This window comes from Pieris napi, chromosome 14 (genome assembly GCF_905475465.1).
Source record: "Pieris napi chromosome 14, ilPieNapi1.2, whole genome shotgun sequence".
Classification (NCBI taxonomy): domain Eukaryota; kingdom Metazoa; phylum Arthropoda; class Insecta; order Lepidoptera; family Pieridae; genus Pieris; species Pieris napi.
Window position 1 is genome coordinate 7,253,900 of NC_062247.1, and position 20,770 is coordinate 7,274,669.

Here is a 20,770-nt window from a genome sequence, read left to right on the forward strand (position 1 = left end):
TTATCCCGTTAGTTTAAGTTGTACTAGTTTAAATCATAAAAAGTTATTCATAAATGGGTGTGTTTGTCTGCTTGATGCCATTAGAAGTAGAATTGAAGTTTGAAACCCAACATTCAATATTTAAAATTTTATTAAAATGACTAGATAATTACAAAGGGGAAGTTGAATAATTTCTTTCAAATAACAAGCAACAACAACAACTCTTACAAATGAATGAATGGTGTTTGATTTAAAAAATAGAAGTGTAAGTAGAAAATGTCATTTCAGGGGCTAGGTTTACGCTTGTTTACGTGTGGCACCACGTTATTCAGTCTTAATGCCCGCCTTCCACTGCGAGCGGAACGGACCCATTACGGACTCCGCTATACTCGTAACGATGATTTTCATACATGTGCTTCCACCAAAGCGGAGACGAGCGCAGCGGAGAGAGAGAGTTGAAAGAGTCACATATGAGGTTAGCGAGTTGACCGAGTTGCCCACGGAAATGAAAATGAAAATGTATGAAAATCATCGTTACGTGTATAGCGGAGTCCGTAATGGGTCCGTTCCGCTCGCAGTGAAAGGCGGGCATTAGTTAAAATTTTCAAAAGAAAGCCTGTACAGATATTCCCCAATCGTTTTTGATCATATCTGATGCTTTTTCCGCAATCATGACAACTGGAGCATGAGTGTGTGAAGCAGGGATTCGGGGCATAATGGAAGCATCAGCTACTCTTAAGTTCTTGATTCCATTGACTAATAACCGTGGCGAAACGACAGCTGTCGGGTCACCTTTTGGTCCCATTTTACAAGTGCCTACCTGGAAAAAGATATTTTAAATTTTCTTATTATAAATTAATGTATTTGGACTAACAATGATATCTTACGAGTACCCAAATAAAAATAATTCTGTGGAACTCTTAGGGAGTGACCGTTATAGTTCACTGGTTGTGAGTGTTGCCAAAATAGCCAACACGTTAATCTATCTGTTTGTTTAAAGAACCAAGAATTTTGCTTATTCTTATACATGCAATTGTTTATGTTGAAAATCACCGTTTAACGATGCTGGTGCTGTACTTACTTGATGGTCCAAAGTGATAGAGGTTTGCATGATTGCACACTCCCAGTATTCGTCTGAATCAAAGCGTAACTGTTCACAACCAGGAAATGGAATATTATTTAAACGCGTCCCATATTTCTGGAAAGACCGCGTGCCAATCACTTTTTGAGCCTGAAATTACCAGTGATTTAATGATAATTTAAAAGAAGTTAAATTCCAACCATCTTAGGCACGTATGTTAGGAAATGTAAGACAATATTTCTGGGTCAAGTTTTTTGTCCAAATAAGTAATGCCGGTTTAAAAAATCGGTAGAATACCAATCCTAGGTTGAGCGAAATTGGACTATTTTTTTTCTAATTGCTCAGGCATTATTCCCCCATACACAGTTATTTTTTTCGAATTTGGAAATATTAGCGCGTGTTGTAAGTTAACTCGCTCTCGCTATAACGCTCTCGCTATTCGATTTGATACTACCTGAAGAGGTTTGGACCGATTTTATTTTCATTTTTAATTCGATTTATGGAAAAATGTGTTGTACTTACTACAAAATAGGTTTCGTTTATTTCAAGTATCATGTTTTATACTTACTAGACGAATGCCTTCTTTTAAAACCTTTATATCATCAGGATGGTCAAAATAATTGGGGTGAATTTTTGGGTTATCGTCAAATTTCGCGCTTCTAAGTAACAATCTTCCATAACTTTGTGGCCGTATCAACACCGGATTGAGAGAGAAAGATCTTTGTCTTTCTTGAAGTGGTAAATTTCCATAGACCCTCCAATAAAAGTCGTCAGTAACTCCTGAAAATAATTTTTAAATAAGGATACTAGAAACACAAAAATCTTGATAATGAATGTAAAAAAATTAAACTATATAATTTTTCTGAATAAATAAAATGACGCGTGAATAAATGCATTAATATTTAAATTTGGGTGAGCGACGTGTTCCTCGTAAAATAATATTTGTATAGTTTTCTCCTAGAAAACTAATTACCCATTTGCTGTAAAAAACTGGGAGACGTCATATTGATGAATGGCTTCAAATATCGAGACTTAATAAATAATTTAAAGTACCCAATAAAGATCGAATGATTCCAAGAAAGTCGCCTGCGAGTGAGCCTGCGCCCATGACCAATTCGAGATCGGGTCGTCCTTCACTAAGGTCATTTGCATATTGAGTACGAGTGAATGCTAGACCAGCAGCACCGCCAGGTATGGTCAAGGGACCTTGACCAGCTAAATATTCTGCAGCCGATACAGGTGAGGCTGCTAGCATCTGTATAATAGTTCCGTATTTATTAATAATTGAAAGATCTGCTTTGCAGAGGCATTTGTTTTTGACAATCTGACCATTCTTTAGAATTTAATTTGAATAATTAATTTAATCAAAATGGCCGTTTTAACATTGGAAGTAAGTTTAAGTGGATATACTTACATCATTAACGCATAGACCAGTTTCATTAACGATAAAGGCGTTGCCTGAAAAAGTGACATGGTCTTGCAGGTTATAACCAACTGGAGAATCAAATAAAGTGTCTATTCCCATTTCACGAAGATGGTCTGTTGGGCCTACTCCTGACAACATAAGAAGTTGAGCGGATCCTATAGTACCTGCTGCAAGAACTATCTCTTTCCTGGCGTATACACGACGTCTGAAAGTTATGGAGAATATTATTAAATGATAACCACTTTATTTTTTACCTAGGACGGTTTAATTTATTATTGTCGTCAAAATAGAGGCGTGGAAATCGGAAAATCTAATTTAACATATATAGAAACAAATAATTGAAACCTGAGTCCTAATAAAAAACCTGGCTGATTTATTAATACTGATAATTTTGTGAAATGGCGTTTTTAGTAAATTCAGCGATATTCAACTTTATTTCTATTTATAAATTTATCCTTTCCCTATGCCTCCGAAGTATACGTTGAAACTTGAAGTTACGTAGTTTTATTTATTTACATAGCTGGATGTAGACGACTGCTTAATAAAACCGCAGTATCCGAGCTGTGTTTCCAAAGCCTAAGCTATTGTTTAAGTCTAAAGAGTATAATACATATATCCACTATTTTAATTTTTATTATTGACTAAGTTTAAGCATTTTAACTATTTACAGCAAATTAAATGTATGTATATATTTGATTACTTAATGCAGCTACGCGTTAATATTTAATACTTGTTAATTACATAGATACACAGATATATAATACTATTTAAACAATTACATCATATCCACTCTTATTCAATATATTGTAAAGATGACCAAAAATATTGTAATTTCTTTACTGGAAACGGCACTTAAATACAGTAGTTTTGCATTATTATAATCTAAATAACCTTTTGTTATGCTTCATAAATTCCACTCCTACCGCTGTTTTTGTATCTGGATCAATGAGTAATCTTTTCACAGTAGAGAATTTAGACACCTTCAGATTTCTTCTAAAACGTACGGGTTCTAGAAAAGCTTTCGATGAACTACATCGTCGACCGTTTCGAATAGTTGCTTGTGGCTTAGAAAATCCTATCACTTTTTCTCCATTTGGATCATTCCACTCATAGCCAAGCTGTAATCCTGCGTTTCTAAACGCTTGTTCAAGAGGTGATGAAAAAGTGGCATGATCTATATCTAAATAGCCACCAATCCCGTGAAAGCTTGAGTTTCGAAGCTCAGGAATTTTAATATTTTCAGATTTTTTGAAATAAGGCAGTATCTCATCGTAACTCCAGCCCTCATTTCCCATTTTAGCCCAGTCATTGTAATCTTCAGGATGCCCTCTTTGATAAATGAGGAAATTCAACACACTGCTCCCGCCTAGAACTTTACCGCGAGGCATATAACAAACGTTTCCTCTTAAACTTTTACAAGCTTTTTTCTCGGGTTCAGAACTATAATCCCAATTCATTGGAGTTATAGATAGAAACGGTGCAAAGATTGGTATGTCCGAGAAAAAATTCTCATTGCCACCAGATTCTAAGAGTAAAACATCCCATTTCGATATTTCTGATAATCTATTTGCTAAAACACAGCCAGCAGAGCCTGCACCAATAATTATAAAATCGAATTCTTGTTTATCTTTGGGAAAGTAATCAGGTACGAATCCTTCGTCAGCATTTTTAGGTATTGGACGAAATATGTCAGTCCAAAAATCAAATATATTCTGTGATTGTGCCAAGCATATACTGCTTGTTATTATTGCTATGATAAAGCATCGCATGATTGATTATCAGCTTGGCCTTCTTCTTAAATTCTGAAACAGTAATTAGCATTGTTTTTTATTTCATATCATTCATAATATCGTCACTGTAGAATGATAACCTCGTAAAAAGTGTCAAAAATCATTTATATTTTATTCTTAGACTCTTATGTCATTTAACTGGTATAATCTAATGATGTTTCGGCCTAACCATAGAAAAGTCGCATCTCACGATGACTCCAGACTCTACCTTAACGATGTTTCACCCCATTAGCACAAGTCTGCTAATATAAAATCTCTATGTTACTTAGACTTCGGAATCGTTAATACAACAGAGAACTATAAATAGAACGTACGTTTTGAGTATGGTATTACTTTGGAGTATCTATTTGCTTGCATTCATATACAGCAAGCGTGTACTCAGACAAATCACAGAAATTACAAGTTTAAAAGTTTAAAAACAATGCCTTTAATAATACGACGGTTCTAGGTACATATTAGGTTCGATTACAAAATACTTATTTCGAGTTAAGACTGAAGAAATTATTCGTAAATCCGATACAGAGATGAGTCTGGTCCATTTAGAAGTTCCAAGATTTCAGTTTCATTTTGTCCCTGTCAAATGTTGCATTTCGTATTCAGTATAGTTTATTTTAGATATTTGTCTACAGAATTATAAATTACTAGCGACACGACACGTCTTCGCCTCGTGACCCTTAGAGTCCTTGAAAATTTATATACCAAACTTTCCTCATGGATTATTCTAGATATTATTGGAAACCGCAAGAAATTCCGTGCAGTAGGAATAATAGGTTTTAGTACATCGCGAAGAGTCAGACAGAAGGTAAAGACAAACATGACTATTTTGTAGTATCAAGCCCTACAACTTTTATCTAGAACTCAATCATATGTCTCTCATAGTTACAACAGCGTTCGTAAGAAACGTTTTTAAAAGAGTTTTAAAGTCAAATCAGAAGATCCAGATTTTACTCCTTACAACCTCACAAACTCTTTTTATATTTATTTACACTTCGTTACCTTATATAAAAACATACATATAAAAAAGCAGGTGACATAAGTTATTAGGCAACGGGCGGCCTTATCGCTAACAAGCGATTTAACTTAAGTATATTAACTCAAAAATATTATTAGTATTTTTATTTATTTGGACCACAAAATTAGGAAAAACGCACGATTTCTTCTTCGAATTAACGTATATACAATCATATGAAAAGCAGTGCCAGCTAAATAAAGTACAAAGCAGTGCCAGCTAAATAAGGTACAAAAAGCAATGATATTACAAACAACAATAAAAAAAACTACAAAAACACAAACTACATAAAACAAAATTAAACTATTTGAATCACGAATTAAATTATCGCTACTGTGTCCTTATTCTAGTATTGATGTAACATATCATATTTGTTTTTGATTAATAATAATAAACAAAACAAAACCATTGATATAAAAAATTATAAAAGTAGCATCCTATAGAGGTCACGTTATGTAATTTATTTCGAGAATTGCATTATGAAGGTTACTGTAAGGCCATAAAATATTTAGATGATCACAGATAATTCATGGCAGAATAAATTATATCAGATTATACTCAATTTAATTTTTACATTTTATATTACACATTTTTACAATTTGTTTCATATAAAATCTTGTCATTTCGCGTTCTTAAATAAAGGCTCGTGACGGTGCTTATTAGTTATAACAATATACATTTTACTTTACCTTGTTTTATATTAAATATTTTTTACTAACTAAACATGCGAAATTACAAAAAGTTTATAATGTGTAATAATAATACTAGTTAATTGATTTCCCCATTTTTACAAATAATTTAAGAATACTATGCAAATGTTTATTTTAGAAAGCCGCATTCCAGGTTATACTCACGATCTTTGTGTAAAAATATACGTATATTAGGAAGAATACTTACGGTATGTAATAAAAACGTAAGGTTTAACTAGTTTCACAGATTGAGACAATATAAAAATACATGGTCTATTTAGTTCGTTGCGTAAAAAAACGATATCTTTATTTTGTTAGGAAACAGTTGTACCCTGGGAACCTTGTACCTTGAACCGTATCTTATAACAGGTCTTGCAAAACGGTTACCATTTGTGATTACGAAATTAATTCAAAATTAATTCAAGGTAAGGAGAAAACAATCTCATATACATACAAGATCCTAAAATTCACTCTAAACTAAATTTTAATATATTTATTATATAAAAGAGTTATATCGCATGGAAACGTATTGAAAACCTTGCAATAGTTATAATGCTCTATATACTTTTTTAAATGGATGCAATGGAAGTAGCTAAAAAATTCTTGAAAATTCTTGAGGTGGCCCAAAAGGCATACTAAAAGACATTAATTATTTAAAATTGAAATTTTATTCTAAATTTGTGGCTTAAATATTTTTACACGCACTAAAAAAAAACAGATTACTTGGAAGATGCTTTTTATTTTTCTCCCGCCTATTTAGAAGCTATATTTTTGTTATTCAAAAATTCTTCGAATTGTATTCATACATACATTAAACATTGTCGTTCTTGTTTTTGATGTTTTGTATGACTTTACAGAATCAAAACAACCACAATTCATTTTCAAGGTTAAATAAAAATGCCAGTCACTATCAACCTTATTGGAATCTTAATAATTAGTGAAACTTTTCAACAAATTGGCTCGAACAAATACCAATTAATTCTCGATAGGGCTTTTTGATTTGGTTTGATAATAACTGTCTGACTGGTCATTGAATTCTATTCAACGTAGAATCTAAACCGCAGCGTTTTATATAGAAGTAGACGATGAACCTATCCTGTAAGAAAGAAATAAACAAACATTACCTGTCCACATCGTATCCCTAACTTTAATAATACCTACTAACTGACTGATCTTAAATTAAATTATAATGTATACTTTTTATTAATATATATTATTATTATTTTTATTTTTTTCATGTATCCTTTATTAGTTTAGTTTGTTTTTTGTTCCTTTTTAGTTTCTTTTTCTTAACTTATGTAATTTAATACATTTTTTTTCTTTTCTCACAGTGAAAGAAAGCGAGAAGAGATCGCTCGAAAGCGATAAGGCCGCCAGTTGCCTTTCCTTTACATGTAATTATGTTAAATTTTTATATTATTAAGCAACAAAGTGTAAATAAAATTATGTTTCAGCGTTCTAAATACAAATAATTGTATTCTTTACGCCAACGAAGACACTTAACAGCCAGGTATATATAATGTAGAGTTAATCCACATTTAAGAGACAAGTTCACTTGTATGTACTTTTAGATCTTATAATAGATTATATGAATGGAATTCACGTAGTTTACAACGTTACTTGCGTAATAAATAGGATAGGACAAGTGCTTGAGTAATTGAGATGCAAGAGCATGAACGTTGAAGATGACCCATACCTAGGTGAGTAGGTATGTCAAGTGTATTGGGACATTGTTTTATTCAATTCTAGATAAGAAAAATAAAGCTTTATAATTTAAACCTTATTCTATTGTTAGAGATTATTTTTGACGCTGGTCCCCAAGGACATACCCGTGTTGTGGATCACCAGACTCTGCCGAGGTGCAAGAAAAGAACATAAACTTACTTTACCAATATAAAATAATTTTTGATTAACTGTATATCCAATTGTTTAATGGGACTTGTAATCGGCTATAAAGAACTGGTGTGATAGACGTAGGTAAACCGAATGTACCTAATACTACCGTGGTTATGAAGAATTTAATAAAAAATCTAATAAACAAAGACAAAATCATATAAAAATATTTATAAATCTTATAATTTACACACAATATATACAATACAAATCCTAATACACCTTTCAACAATAGGTAGTGTTTTTAATAATCTTGTAAATGCGTATGGCATTGACATATTATGTCAATATAACAAAATAATATTTTGTATTCGATTAAATAATGATAAATAATGTAAATTTAGCAACCAACTGCATTTTAGGTACAATTGCAATTTGTAATTTATTGTTTTTAAAACGCAATAAATTATACACATATAGGCATATTGCAATATGTCTTTGTGATGCTAAAATGAGCTTTAGATTACTAAAATGTAAATTATAATAATACATATTATTTTAATCATACAAAACCGACAGATCCATTAATGAAGCTTTACGAGTACTCTGCCAAACGTAATCATGGTAATTATTTTTACAGTATTGTAGTTGAAAGTATTCGGATTTTTATTTCAATATTTGTTCATCCTTAAATTTAGTGTTTGCTTAACAAAAATTAATTGAATAGAGTGTAAAATTTTATAATATACCTATTTCTCTTTAGTATCTCTAATCGTAATCTCTGAAATTATTAGTAAAAGGAAAAGATTGGGAAAGATATCAAGGGCAGCCAAAATATGACATTGATCTACATTTAAAGACAAAATCAGGTTTTAAATTAATATATTGTGCACTACTACTGTAGCTATCTATGTATGGTATTTCGCATATTAAATTAATAAACTGGTCACGGATTAGGTAAGTTCTCGCTTATACATTTACTCACATATGAAGGTGTTTAATATTATTATAAAATTATCTTTAAACGGGGCGTAGTATTTTTTTAAAGTTCAAAACTCTATTAAGTCTTAAAATGTTCAGTTCAGTTAAAATTCAGATTTTTGTTTTAGGTTTTCAATGCTTTTAATATTTAGTTCTAGGACAATATATTTATAATTTGATTTAAAGAAAATCAAAGAAGGTTCTTAATGGTTAATACAATTTTAAAATTATAAAAGTTTTAAAATTGTATATAATTGTAAAATTGAAAAAAAATTGCAATTTCTAGTAGTAAAAATATTAAATAAAAATTGCCATCATTCCTATTTAATTGAACTAAATAAATCTTAATATATTGTTAAAGATCCCAAAAAGTTACTTACCATAATTAAACAATATATAAATATTGATATAATAATAAATCCAAAAAACCAGCACGTTCAAGCACGCATCACGCACGCACTGTAGCGTATTTTGATTTAAAATAGTTGCCGATGTCCGCACAATTTTAACTTGAGGCCGCGCAAGACCGGCTTTGCTGAGGACGATTTATCTGGTATAATTAACAGATTTTTTGATGACTTATTTATGCGAAAAGCTCATATATATCATCTTTAACAAGCTGCCATTTCCATGTAAAGACAATGTAATAAGTACTCTGAGAACGGTATGCAATTGTGACGTGATCATAATTTTTAAGATGTTTATTGGTTGGACATAACTATATTTTTTCTAATACATATATTAAAATATTAATTAATGTTGGCCTTCCAATTTTTGATACTAAACTTTTCACGAAAAGCCCGTTATGGCAGTCAACAACAACAGCATGGCTCGAATAAAACCATCTCTACAGTCAATAAAAAAATGGACTGAAATTGCCGCTATCAATTTCTATGTCGAGTTATTTATAGATAACGACGTTTGTTTGACGTTTGTAAAATATAGCTCTGCAGTTTAACAAGAATATTATCAATATTGTATTTTAAACAGTAGTCACACTATGGGTGTTAAGGATCGCTTAAGGTATCTAATATTGATTTTAGTTTTTTATTAGCTCTCAACGCAAGTTTAGTGGTTCTATTTTTAACTAATGCAGCACCACAAGTGAGCAAGTTGACGCAAAGCGATTTATTTTTTCCTTCTTCTGGAAAAAGTTTTGCAAATTTTAAGGCTTTAGTTAACTAAAGTATTTGTGATTTTTTGATACTAATTTAAATAATACTCGTTGACATTGACCCAGAATACTATAATGACCGACAAGATGAAGTTTGACATAAAACACTGTACTAGGTTATAAATAATTAAAGTGACATTGGACATTCAGTAACGTGTCACGATGTCCACTCACAATTAGTATTAGCATTGTAACAATACAAGGATATAGAATATTCTAGTGTAGTAGTAATAATAGAGATCACACATCACTGAACTACTATTTCTTTTATTATTATTATACATTTTTGATGTTAGATCGTTAGTTTTTAATATTGATTGAGAAGTCAGCTTTCCTTGTTCTAAGCACTGTGACGTTTTCTTTATTTTTAATTTTAAAAGGGGATTTTTATTATTTATAACACTGAAGCAACAAGTGAGTCCCACGCAAGTTACAGATAAGTTTTTGTAATGCATCCTTTTAACTTAAAAACAGTGGTAATCTTTAACGTCGAAACTTGCACGATAACCGCTCGAATAATAAATAAAACTGTTTTTGAGCACTCAGGGTAAAATTCAAAAAAGAGACTTATCGTAAATTATTACATCCCATTCGTCAAGAAGTTGGATTGCTTCAGAATTCACATGGCTATGTAGCCACCACAACTAAAGAAAATTAGGTCAAACAAACATTACTTATTAGCCATAATTATTCTATAGGCTAGATTGTAAGTCATGTAAAGTCGCACTCTTTTTTTTGTGAACTTTATAGTAAGAAAAAAAATTATTACTCCCATATGTCAACTTAAATATGTTTTGACACACGGGTCTCATACTTTGCGTTAAGTCTCGTTTCTGAATGTAATCCTCACTCTTATATTCAATTCGTTTATTGGTTCTTTAACACAGACGTCAGATACTACTGTGGAAATCGTAACTATTATTTTAATCGATTTATAAAGCACAAACCCCATTTACATCAGCAAAAATATTAAACTTAACAAGAAAATCCTGCGACGTGGAAAAATACTCCGAGGTTTTATAGAATTTTCCTTTAATATTTTGCAACTATGCTTGATCTATTATGATGATTTATGATTAAAAGCATATTTTGAATGGCAGGTAAAATGAAACTAAGGTCAACCCATAATGTTAAATAATGAAAGTTTATAATTTTGAAAGGCTTTCCGGGTTCACGATAAACGGTAGTTATTCATTGATGAAGCTTGTTCCTGTGACCTCAGGCCCCTGGAGTGTGATGAGCTCCACCAGACATACCCTCAGTATACCGGGATTTCTGCTTAGGATATCAAAGCATCAGCTATTTTACTATAGAGTTTGTTAACTTCGTCATATTTAAGTCATATGTAACATATTACAAATTATGGTAATTTAATGTCGAATACATTTCGTAAGCCAAAACTTTATTCTCAGGTTGCATTTCGGAATTGTTTGTTGAGTTTTAAAATAAGAAACTTTTATTATATCTAATTAGGATTTCATATTTTCTTAATTACGCATTTTATTGCCTATGTATGCAAATGGCTTTATGTTTCATGAACTGAGACGCCTGTCTTGTTTACTTAGCAAAATTGTATCTTAGCAAATGGAAATGATACAAGTTTCTGGACCACAGAATAGCGGTATATTCTAAATATATCTGTGTTTGACTCAGTTTAGTAATTTGGTAAATTCTATTTCGTAAAATCTTCTTATGGGGCATCCACACGCTGGCTGTTTGTCACAAACACCGCAAACAGCAAACGAAGCCCCAAACACCAACCACAATCACCCAACACAAACAGCCATCCACATGCTTGGCGAACGTTCATAACATTCCGAATCGGCAAACATGGCGGACGACGAGCTTGTGGCAGCTATTACTTTCGGGTTGACATATTTTTATTATAAATTAAAGCAAGAGAAAGAAAAAAGGAAAAAGAGAAGAAAGCAAAGACGATGGTGGATGATTAAAATACATAGAAATCGTACAAGGTACTGCTTTAGACCTATTATTTGAAAATAATTTAAAAAGGCTTTAATTGAAAAAGTGTAGCAAGTAAATACGTCCGCCTCCCGCAAGCTCGCGCGCATACTGATCGCTACCAAACGTGTGGATACGTAGCAAACTGTTTGCCAAACATCCTTTGATCTGGCAAGATAAACCGACACCGATGCCGAACACTGCCCAACACAAACACAAACAGGCAAACAACGACAAACACCCATCCACACGTCCGTGTTTGCTGTTTGCTGTTGGCTGTTTGCCATTGTTTGTCAAGCGTGTGGATGGGGCTTTAGATAAGTAACGAGCTTGACTAAAATCATCTTTTATTAAAATTCAATATCTAAGTATGTTTCCCACATTTTAGTTATTTTTTAAAAAGTAATTTAGTGTAGCTTTTATTGGGTCACTAGTTTTTCAGGTTTAATATCCATTACTTTTATATTATGTATTATATTTGGCCGTGTTTGCGACGACGATGTTTGGCGTATATGCTTCTATGAACGACACCAACATCGTCCAATTTATAAAATGCACATGTGCACCGAATGGCGGTCGACAGAACGCCAACTAAACTCACACTAGTTTTAAGAGAAAATCCGGTAGACCTTTACTTTGTTGGGATGGAGTTGTCGAAGACCTCTAAACAATAGGTGTTCGAAGCTAGACGCAAGAAGGCGAAATAGTCTTTCGGAGGCAGAGCCCTTGTACTACCAAATGGCTATTGTACCATGGGGCTGTAAAACCATTAATGATGATGATGATGAATATCCATTACAAAAAGACAAAAATATATGTGTAGAGTAGTAATATGTTGTATGTCGTTGGGCATATCATACGAGGTAATCAAAACATTGATTATATTGAAATTTTATTATAAATTATTTATAATATTACAGGTAATAATTTATGATACATAATTGCTATAGTAGTCTTTATCGAGGTACAAATTTGACACTTCCACCATCAGCTGGTGCTAAAATCACACTGTAAGGGTCGCTTTCCACGTCATAAGGCACTGAGGGCTCCAATTTATATTTATGCACGAGTTGAGCTAGAGCCGTGCGCATCTGCATCATACCGTATCGCTTTCCTGCAAATACAATATTTCGAAATTTATACGAATATATTGAAAATCATGAATTATTCGGTTTATTTATATTCAATTACATGCCATTTATCCGTATTAAATTAAGTTTACGTAGTTATATTAAAAAGTATAAGAAAAGTATTAAAATTGCAAACATATAGAATAATAGGCTATGGCTAAATTAATTATCTAAAATGAATATATTTTGATATTAATCAATTATAGAATAAAAATAAAAATGAATACGATTTATTAATCATAAAGAAATGATAAGGCTTATGCTACATAAATATTAGCAGGCGCTCTATTTAAGGATAAAATTGTACACGAAATATTTGGTTTAATAACTTTAATTGTATAAGAGTCCTGAGCCTAAAATGAATTCCCTGTGTACCTATGTTTTTTTATTTGTATGTGTTTAATTAACGCTTGCTCTTACGAAAAACATTGTGTGTCAAACATAGCGTGAAGTTTGACTGTATGTCATATATACGTACAATACGTTTTTTAATGTTACCCTTAGACCCAAAAGCTAACGACGTGTGTCAGACACAGAGGGTTAACCTACATTTGTGTAAAATAAAATGATCAAAGAAACAGATACAATATGAGACCAACACCCATTTAGGGATGTAGCACTGCTGGATTATAATTATGTACTATTTAGATATATATCGCAAATAGGATGACAACATTGAACATTTTATACTAAAAATGATTACGATTAAAAAACGATACTTAACACGCAAATTATATAAATGGAGTCATAACACATGACTCGGAGACCATATTTTTTTGGTGATTTCAGTAATAACCTTAATGTTAATGTAATAATTACTATTAATTAATTACTTTCAACTTGTCTACGTGAGCAAAGTCACGGGTATCGTTTATAATTATATACATAATTGTGAGAATGAGTTATTTGTTTTAATTAAGGATTTCGTGACGATCGTCACGTGGATAACGAAGCTAATTTGGGCGGGCAATTTCGCATCCATAGTCTTTTGTTTGATTTGACTAGGCTAAAATCTCATAGAAAAAAATGAATTAATTCCTAAACGAATATGTCAATGTCAAGCGGCAAATATTAATTGTTTGGGAGGGAAAATCGCAAACGTCTACGACAAATAAATAAGAAGGAATAAGTGATACATGAATCTTATATTCTATAATAAACATATTTTATTTTAAACAAACAATTAGAAGCATTTAATATTTAAAGTATATTTCTGTTTTGACGTTCATAAGTGTACATTGTGTTACCTAAATAAATAAATGATTTTGTTTTTTTTTACAAGACGTCATATGAGCTATGTATTCGCAATAAAATTTTAATTTATATTTTCTTAAATTTTTATTCGCGTGTACAGTAGCAATGTAGTACCTAAGTAATAAAAATTGATAATAAAAAACAGTATTTATTAATCTATTATTACTAATAAAATGTATTTAAATTTTTGTATAACCGCAACTGTTGATACAAAATTCGTTATTTAAATAAAGGTATTACTAAATCTTAATTTCTTAAATTGTTAATTTTAATTACTTACTATGAAATTTATTATTAAATTATTTATATTTTATAATAATATGTAAATTAAACTTTAAATTATTTAAAATCATAAATTTAATAATTTAATTTAATAAATATTTACATATATAATAAATTTTATATAATTATTTCTTATGTATGTGTATGCCTATGTTAGAAACAAAAAAGTAATACGGGTCCATTTATACACGGCTTATAGGAAATGTCTTTCAGGCATCCCTACATGTTTTACTTTCATAGATGACAATATTATGTACTAATCATTACAAAACATAGTTACCTATACAAAATCGTGGTCCCTCTCCAAATGGCATAAATGTGAATTGGACGTTATCACTGTCTGAAGCGGATGTGAACCTTTCAGGTTTCCATTTATTTGGTTCTGGGAAGTTCTTCTCATCGTAATGTATGGCCAACACATTCACGAACACTGGGGTACCCTTTTCGATAACGACGTCATCGTTCAACATATACCGCTTGTTACATATCCTATCTAAATACGCGACTGGAGGGTACTTTCGCATTGTTTCTGTAAATATACGAGATCTTAAATAAGAAATTCGTTCAAACACACCTATAATTCAAAAATATAGACTTCTTTTAGATTCTCTTAACTCGTTAGTTAAAGTAAAATAAAAAAGGAAGGAACTTGTACTGTGGTGTAGCCCTCGAGGCACCACCATTAGTGGTTTTTCTGGGGGTTTTGTACTGATAGTTTGTAACATGTTATAATTTTTTAAGTAAACAAAAAAAAACAAAAAAAGCTAATAGTAAACAAAAAAAGATACCTGAAACGAAGGGACCTATAACATTATGTTTAGTGATACAGATATACATAAGTTAACAGCTGCAAATTATTCTAATCAATCATTAATTTTGATTGATAAATATGTATGAAATATAAATAATTACTTTATAATTGATCTATTAAAAGCTAAGATAATTAAATTCATACATTGTGTATAAATGTAAGCGTAAATCTTGTTTTTTCCTTTTGAGGTAATATATGAACTTATACAATTATACTCAGTTTAAGGAAAGGGCAAACGAGGAAAAAACATACCTCTTAAACATCCAGACAAATACTTTTGCTCCATGAGGTCATCGTACTCGAGAATGGATTTTCCTGTGCGTTTGTACGCTTCGTCGATTTCATTAAATAATATTTCCTGTAAATTGAATATGTTAGTGTCGTGACGTTATTAAAAAAAAATCAAAAACATTCTTATTTATAGGTCTGATTTATATTGCTAAGTCGAAATACATATATAGAATATATATTCATGTAGTTAACTTATTGTAGTTACGTCACTTTTGAACGTAATTTTTTTTTTCGAATCAAGGGCGTAGAGGAACTGGCACAAATATGCGACTGGATTTAATATTAATAACTGCTTTGGTTATTATCGCTGGCATACTGGTATGATTGTGTCGAGTTTTTTATAATCGTACGTTCAAAACCACGTAACAGCCGTACTCAGAGTGGATTAGTAGACTGTCTCTTATAGTAGTTTAATAGTAGTGCAGGTCAGCTAGTATTCCCGAGTCTACTGATTTAGGGAAACAAGGAAACGAAAAGACGTTATTAATCTTCCAATGTTTTTTTGACTAATTAAATTTACCCCTACCCTAACTATGAACCGCCAGTAACTTTTTTGATTTTCACAAAAAATGGAGTAGCCGTGAAGTTCAGTAGTATTCAATCGCAATATTGACGTACATTTTGGTTTCTTACGTTATTTAAGTTTTAGTTGTTATATTCAGTTTTATTTGTTTATAAAATCCCTACATAATAAAGGCATTAAGCTGTTTTATAGATATACGTTATCCGAGTAATTTTCATTAAATACTTAACAAAAAACGGAATGCGAAACTAAAGTCTCAAATTAACTTTGAGGAAACTAAAATAGTTAAACTACGAATGAAATACCTGTTCCTCGGGATGGTATGCGAGTTCGTGGAGGCAGTAGGAAAGTGTCGTCGACGAAGTTTCCACGGAGCCAAGAATGAATACAGCCGCTTGAGCTAACATTAAATTGTCGGCTAAGTCTGAGAAGAGATAAATGATACTCGTAAAATATTAATCAAAATGATACATATGATAGATTAAGTTACAGTCATATAGTACTCGCTCGCGATGTGTGCAATAGGTACTTATATGAACAACGTGTACACACTCATTAGTTTTAATAATTAACACGGCGTATAAAATAGAAGGCTCTGAGTTCGGACCCCATAATTTAAAATATATCGGGGCAATTGCGTAACTGCCCTTGTCATTATATGTCACTGGACTTAACAGCGGCAAAGTCAAAATTAGTTCAAAACCGTAAATACTAGTAGTTTATTTGATTTTAACATATCGGAGTAATCATAATTTTCTCCAGCCAGACTCCGCCACGGGCGTTATTGAGATTGGCTTATATGACCATCTTGTTTGTTGGTAAATGTTTTACCTATTTAATAGAATGGCGTAATAAAGCTACATTAGACCTATCGACGAACTCTAACATACAAACAATATTTACTAACTATTTTTTAATGTGTACATGGTACATACAACCAAATGGTCCTGGATTTATTTTATATTCAAAACTATAATTTTTAAGTGTCATAAGTTTTTTATAAGAAATCTTATCTCTGGTATCGTAATAATTACGTTTAGTTTTTTGATAAAACCTTAAACCGAAATATAGTTAAACTTACCGGCATCAGAATTAGCAGGAAGCTTCAAATTGTCCTTCAATTTCAAAAGATGGTTAACGAGGTCCTTGTCGTTACTTGTTCCCTTACATTTTCTTTCCTCAGCCACATTCCAGAAAATCTTTTTTATATACTCTGAAGCCGGAGCCGAAAAGAACTTCATTCTGTAAAACGTTTTCTGGTTATTGTAGGATATTAATATATCATTTACTTTTTCTGAATATACTTATATTATATATAATACTTATATTAATTAAAGCAGTTTAATAAGAAAAGTTTGTTCTAGCTAAATAACGTTAGTTGTGCGCGTAATAGGTAATTGCACCAAGATTTATAATTAAATAGCAGACCAGCCAAGCGTTGCTGTGGCATTGTGTTATATTACATAGTAGTAAACTATTCAACTATTCATTCAAACGGTAGGAGAACACCAGTCATGGGGACCACCATGCTTTATTGGTGGTTATGCCATTAAATTGTAGCTTATGTGAAACGTTGGTACTTTCAACACAGAGGCATCTGTTAGAATTGTGATTATCAAATAATAATTAACAAATAATTTGCAATAAAATAATATTGCGGGTATAAATTGAGATGTAAGCTATCCTATCTTTTAAGTTAGATCAAACCGCACACGGTGTGCAAATTTGATTGAAATCGGTTCAGTAGTTTAGGAGTCCATAGCGGACAAGCAACGTGACACGTAATTTATATATATTAAAGATTTTATATAAGTGTAAGTAATATATATTATATAAGATGTCTAGGGTCCCATACCTGAAAAACGCCGCAACAGCTGGTACGAAGAATATCATTGTGAATTCCAGACCACGCCAGAATGTCCACTTCACCATGTGACTAGTAATGGCCCATAGTGGTGACAGCTGGTCGTTAAGCACGCTCACTCGTATACCAAAAACACTGTATGCGACTGTATCAGACGTGTACATTGAGAATAGTTCCTGTTTAAATATAAATATTTATTATATTTTTGTTTTTGTTGGGGTTTACATAAAAAAATACTATATTCAAACTCCAAATGCAATGCAATCCATAAAGTCTTGCAATTATAATTATTAAATGCGCTTTAATCCGCTGTGTATTTCTTCTTGTATTAAACATTGGTCTAATTACATTTCTAAGGAGATATAATTTAATTTAACCATTTATAGTAGTTAATATATGTCAGAATAGAATCATCTTATCCTAATAACGTCGTTTCAGTTTGCCCACCTTCCCAAGGCAAATTATTTTTGTATTATTTCCCGACAATCAAAACTAGCAACACGAATTAATAAACGCCACCGATGTGTGGACCTGTGAATACAGTTTACTAATAAAACCAGTTTCTCTAAGTAGGTGCTAGTTAAAAAAATATACCTTTAAATTAACACATTTCTTATTGTCGACGTAGTCTCTCTGCACCTTTTGTACGAGCTGCTCCGAGTTTATATTCATCAATTCGGTAATTTTCTTTAGCCTCAAAGAAGTGAACATTGGTGACAGTTCGTGTCTCATCTCCGTCCATATTGGATTCTAAATCAAACATGTTTTATTAGATTTAGAAACATACAAATATTATATTATTTTGCCTTGACGCGTCATAGACAAGGTACAAAAAGGGTAATTACTTCGTTATGACATGCTATTATATTATTGATATGATTACAAATATCAGGAAAACTACATATCTGTTTCTTGATATTCTTTTAATAGAAAAAAAAGTTGATAAAATAATGTAATATTATACAAGCAAACTTCTTATATGGCGAAGTAAATGTTATCCGTATTCAATTATTATTATCAAATAATACATTGTTTTGCAATAAACCCATAAAATTCAGTGATTATGGATATTAGCGCTTATGGCGCTAAAATCCCGTTTATCACCGCGCATGCGTTATAATAGACGCTGCCACAGATACTATTTAACAGGTCACAGAAATGGCGGATTCGTACTTTGTAAAAAAAAAATAGAATATGTGGTAATCAAACTTTATTATTAATATTATTTTTATAAATATGCATCAATAGTTTTAATTTGAATATTGCGTTGTAACAAATCCGTATAACACTTTTTTAAATGAAGATAAAGATTAAATTATTAAGACCAGTTTTATTTCCTTCATATTGTTTTAAAAGTCAAAACTTTGAATAGCTATCAAAACCTTAATAAATAAGTCATAATATTTGCAATAATGCTTATGATTACAAAACATGATATGTATCTATTAATAATTAAGTTTATAATAATTATTGAATACAATAATATTATTATATCCGTTTTTTTTATGTTCTAATAAAAATCGAATCATAGTTTTAAGCATTGTTTTAACTTTATTATAATAAATAATTATAAGAAAAGGCAGACTAAAGGGTAACTTAGTTTAAAAATGATGTCGAAAGTAGGAGGATATTAGCTATCGAATGCTTACCTTTTCTAATCGCATTAATAAATTAAAGGCTTAACTTTAAATTTTTATCGAACAAGTCGTAAACATACAACAACTGAATTTAATTAGAATACTAGACTCTACATCTTATAACAATTAAATGAAGTCTGGAATAATTCAGTTAACGAAATAAGTTTTAGTAAACTTGTCAAATGTACTAGGTACTTACCTTCACAGTGAATAAGTTCAAGGAGCCAAGGGGATCTGAGTGTCCCGAGTACAAATATCTGTCCTGAAAACTGTCGTGGTCCTTCACCAAAACTTTCCTAGCGAGTTCCGCTGTTTGCACGAATAATGCCGGTTTCCATGCCAAAAATACACCAACGTAGTCTCTCCGATATTTATCTTTTAATTCATTACAGAAGTCCCAAAAACTTTTCCTCATAATAAAACCCAAGTTGCCGAGGGGAAACGATGGCTTCACATATTCAATACCACGATTTGCCCAATAATTGAAATTTCTATTCACCAACCAATAAACTAAACCAAGAACGAAAACTGTTATATATAAGAACCATTGTAAAATTGGTTTATATGTTTGGACGTCCATCATCTCGGAGTGATGATAAATATATGAAGCATTATTTGTTACTCTAATGTTCGCAAGAGTTGATTCAAGATTTCATTTTCCTGCTTATGTATGTCGTATCAAATCACTTGTTGATAACCAATACTAACCTATCTTTATCAAAATAAAGTCAAAATCTTAGTTGTTGATCATTTATAACCATAAAATTTTTGCAAAATATAATTATATATTATATTATTATAATATAATTTCATTATTTTTCTAATTCTATATAATTTGAGTATTTTAGACCCTAAGAAACTTTTGTTTGTAATTTATTTTTAATCTGGTTTAAAACTGTCAAAAACGAATAAAACAAAGGCTCTCTCTCGGAAACGCCTACTGCTATTTAACATTCCAATATTTTAAAAGCTCTTTCTTCTCTTCGACCAAGCTAAAGACATTAAACATACATTATTTTACATATTTATTTATTTTCTAACAATCTTTACATTT

At 31.2% G+C, this 20,770-nt stretch overlaps 2 protein-coding genes across 3 annotated transcripts; both read right to left on the reverse strand.

Moving 5' to 3' along the window:
- Nucleotides 1-112: 112 nt before the first annotated feature.
- On the reverse strand, nt 113-9,330 carry LOC125056258 (glucose dehydrogenase [FAD, quinone]-like). Of its 2 annotated transcripts, none has more exons than XM_047659287.1 (7): nt 9,172-9,330; nt 3,378-4,288; nt 2,475-2,691; nt 2,114-2,315; nt 1,629-1,840; nt 1,061-1,210; nt 113-799 (listed from the first exon to the last, which is right to left on the reverse strand). In XM_047659287.1, the coding sequence occupies exons 2-7, from the start codon at nt 4,253-4,255 to the stop codon at nt 584-586; spliced, it is 1,875 nt and encodes a 624-aa protein (XP_047515243.1). In that variant the 5' UTR covers nt 4,256-4,288; nt 9,172-9,330; the 3' UTR covers nt 113-583. The 2 variants fall into 2 exon arrangements, with proteins under 2 accessions (XP_047515243.1, XP_047515242.1); XM_047659286.1 differs by having other exon boundaries at nt 9,169-9,330.
- Nucleotides 9,331-12,803: 3,473 nt separating this feature from the next.
- LOC125056119 (cytochrome P450 6k1-like) lies at nt 12,804-20,331 on the reverse strand. The gene is made up of 8 exons (XM_047659072.1): nt 19,916-20,331; nt 18,674-18,829; nt 18,071-18,255; nt 17,297-17,457; nt 16,521-16,639; nt 15,654-15,759; nt 14,871-15,119; nt 12,804-13,038 (listed from the first exon to the last, which is right to left on the reverse strand). The coding sequence occupies exons 1-8, from the start codon at nt 20,297-20,299 to the stop codon at nt 12,881-12,883; spliced, it is 1,518 nt and encodes a 505-aa protein (XP_047515028.1). The 5' UTR covers nt 20,300-20,331; the 3' UTR covers nt 12,804-12,880.
- Nucleotides 20,332-20,770: the final 439 nt, after the last annotated feature.

What these genes read in the sequence shown, in the direction of transcription:
- LOC125056258 (XM_047659287.1), bottom strand. Translation starts at nt 4,255, where the DNA reads ATGCGATGCTTTATCATAGCAATAATAACAAGCAGTATATGCTTGGCA. An exon ending in CTGGTCTATGCGTTAATGAT is followed by an intron (nt 2,316 to 2,474) that starts GTAAGTATATCC and finishes ACTATTATACAG; the next exon opens with ATGCTAGCAGCCTCACCTGT. An exon ending in CTATCACTTTGGACCATCAA is followed by an intron (nt 800 to 1,060) that starts GTAAGTACAGCA and finishes ATCTTTTTCCAG; the next exon opens with GTAGGCACTTGTAAAATGGG.
- LOC125056119 (XM_047659072.1), bottom strand. Translation starts at nt 20,299, where the DNA reads ATGATGGACGTCCAAACATATAAACCAATTTTACAATGGTTCTTATAT. An exon ending in AGAAATGTGTTAATTTAAAG is followed by an intron (nt 18,256 to 18,673) that starts GTATATTTTTTT and finishes ATATTTAAACAG; the next exon opens with GAACTATTCTCAATGTACAC. An exon ending in GGGACCACGATTTTGTATAG is followed by an intron (nt 13,039 to 14,870) that starts GTAACTATGTTT and finishes TTGTATTTGCAG; the next exon opens with GAAAGCGATACGGTATGATG.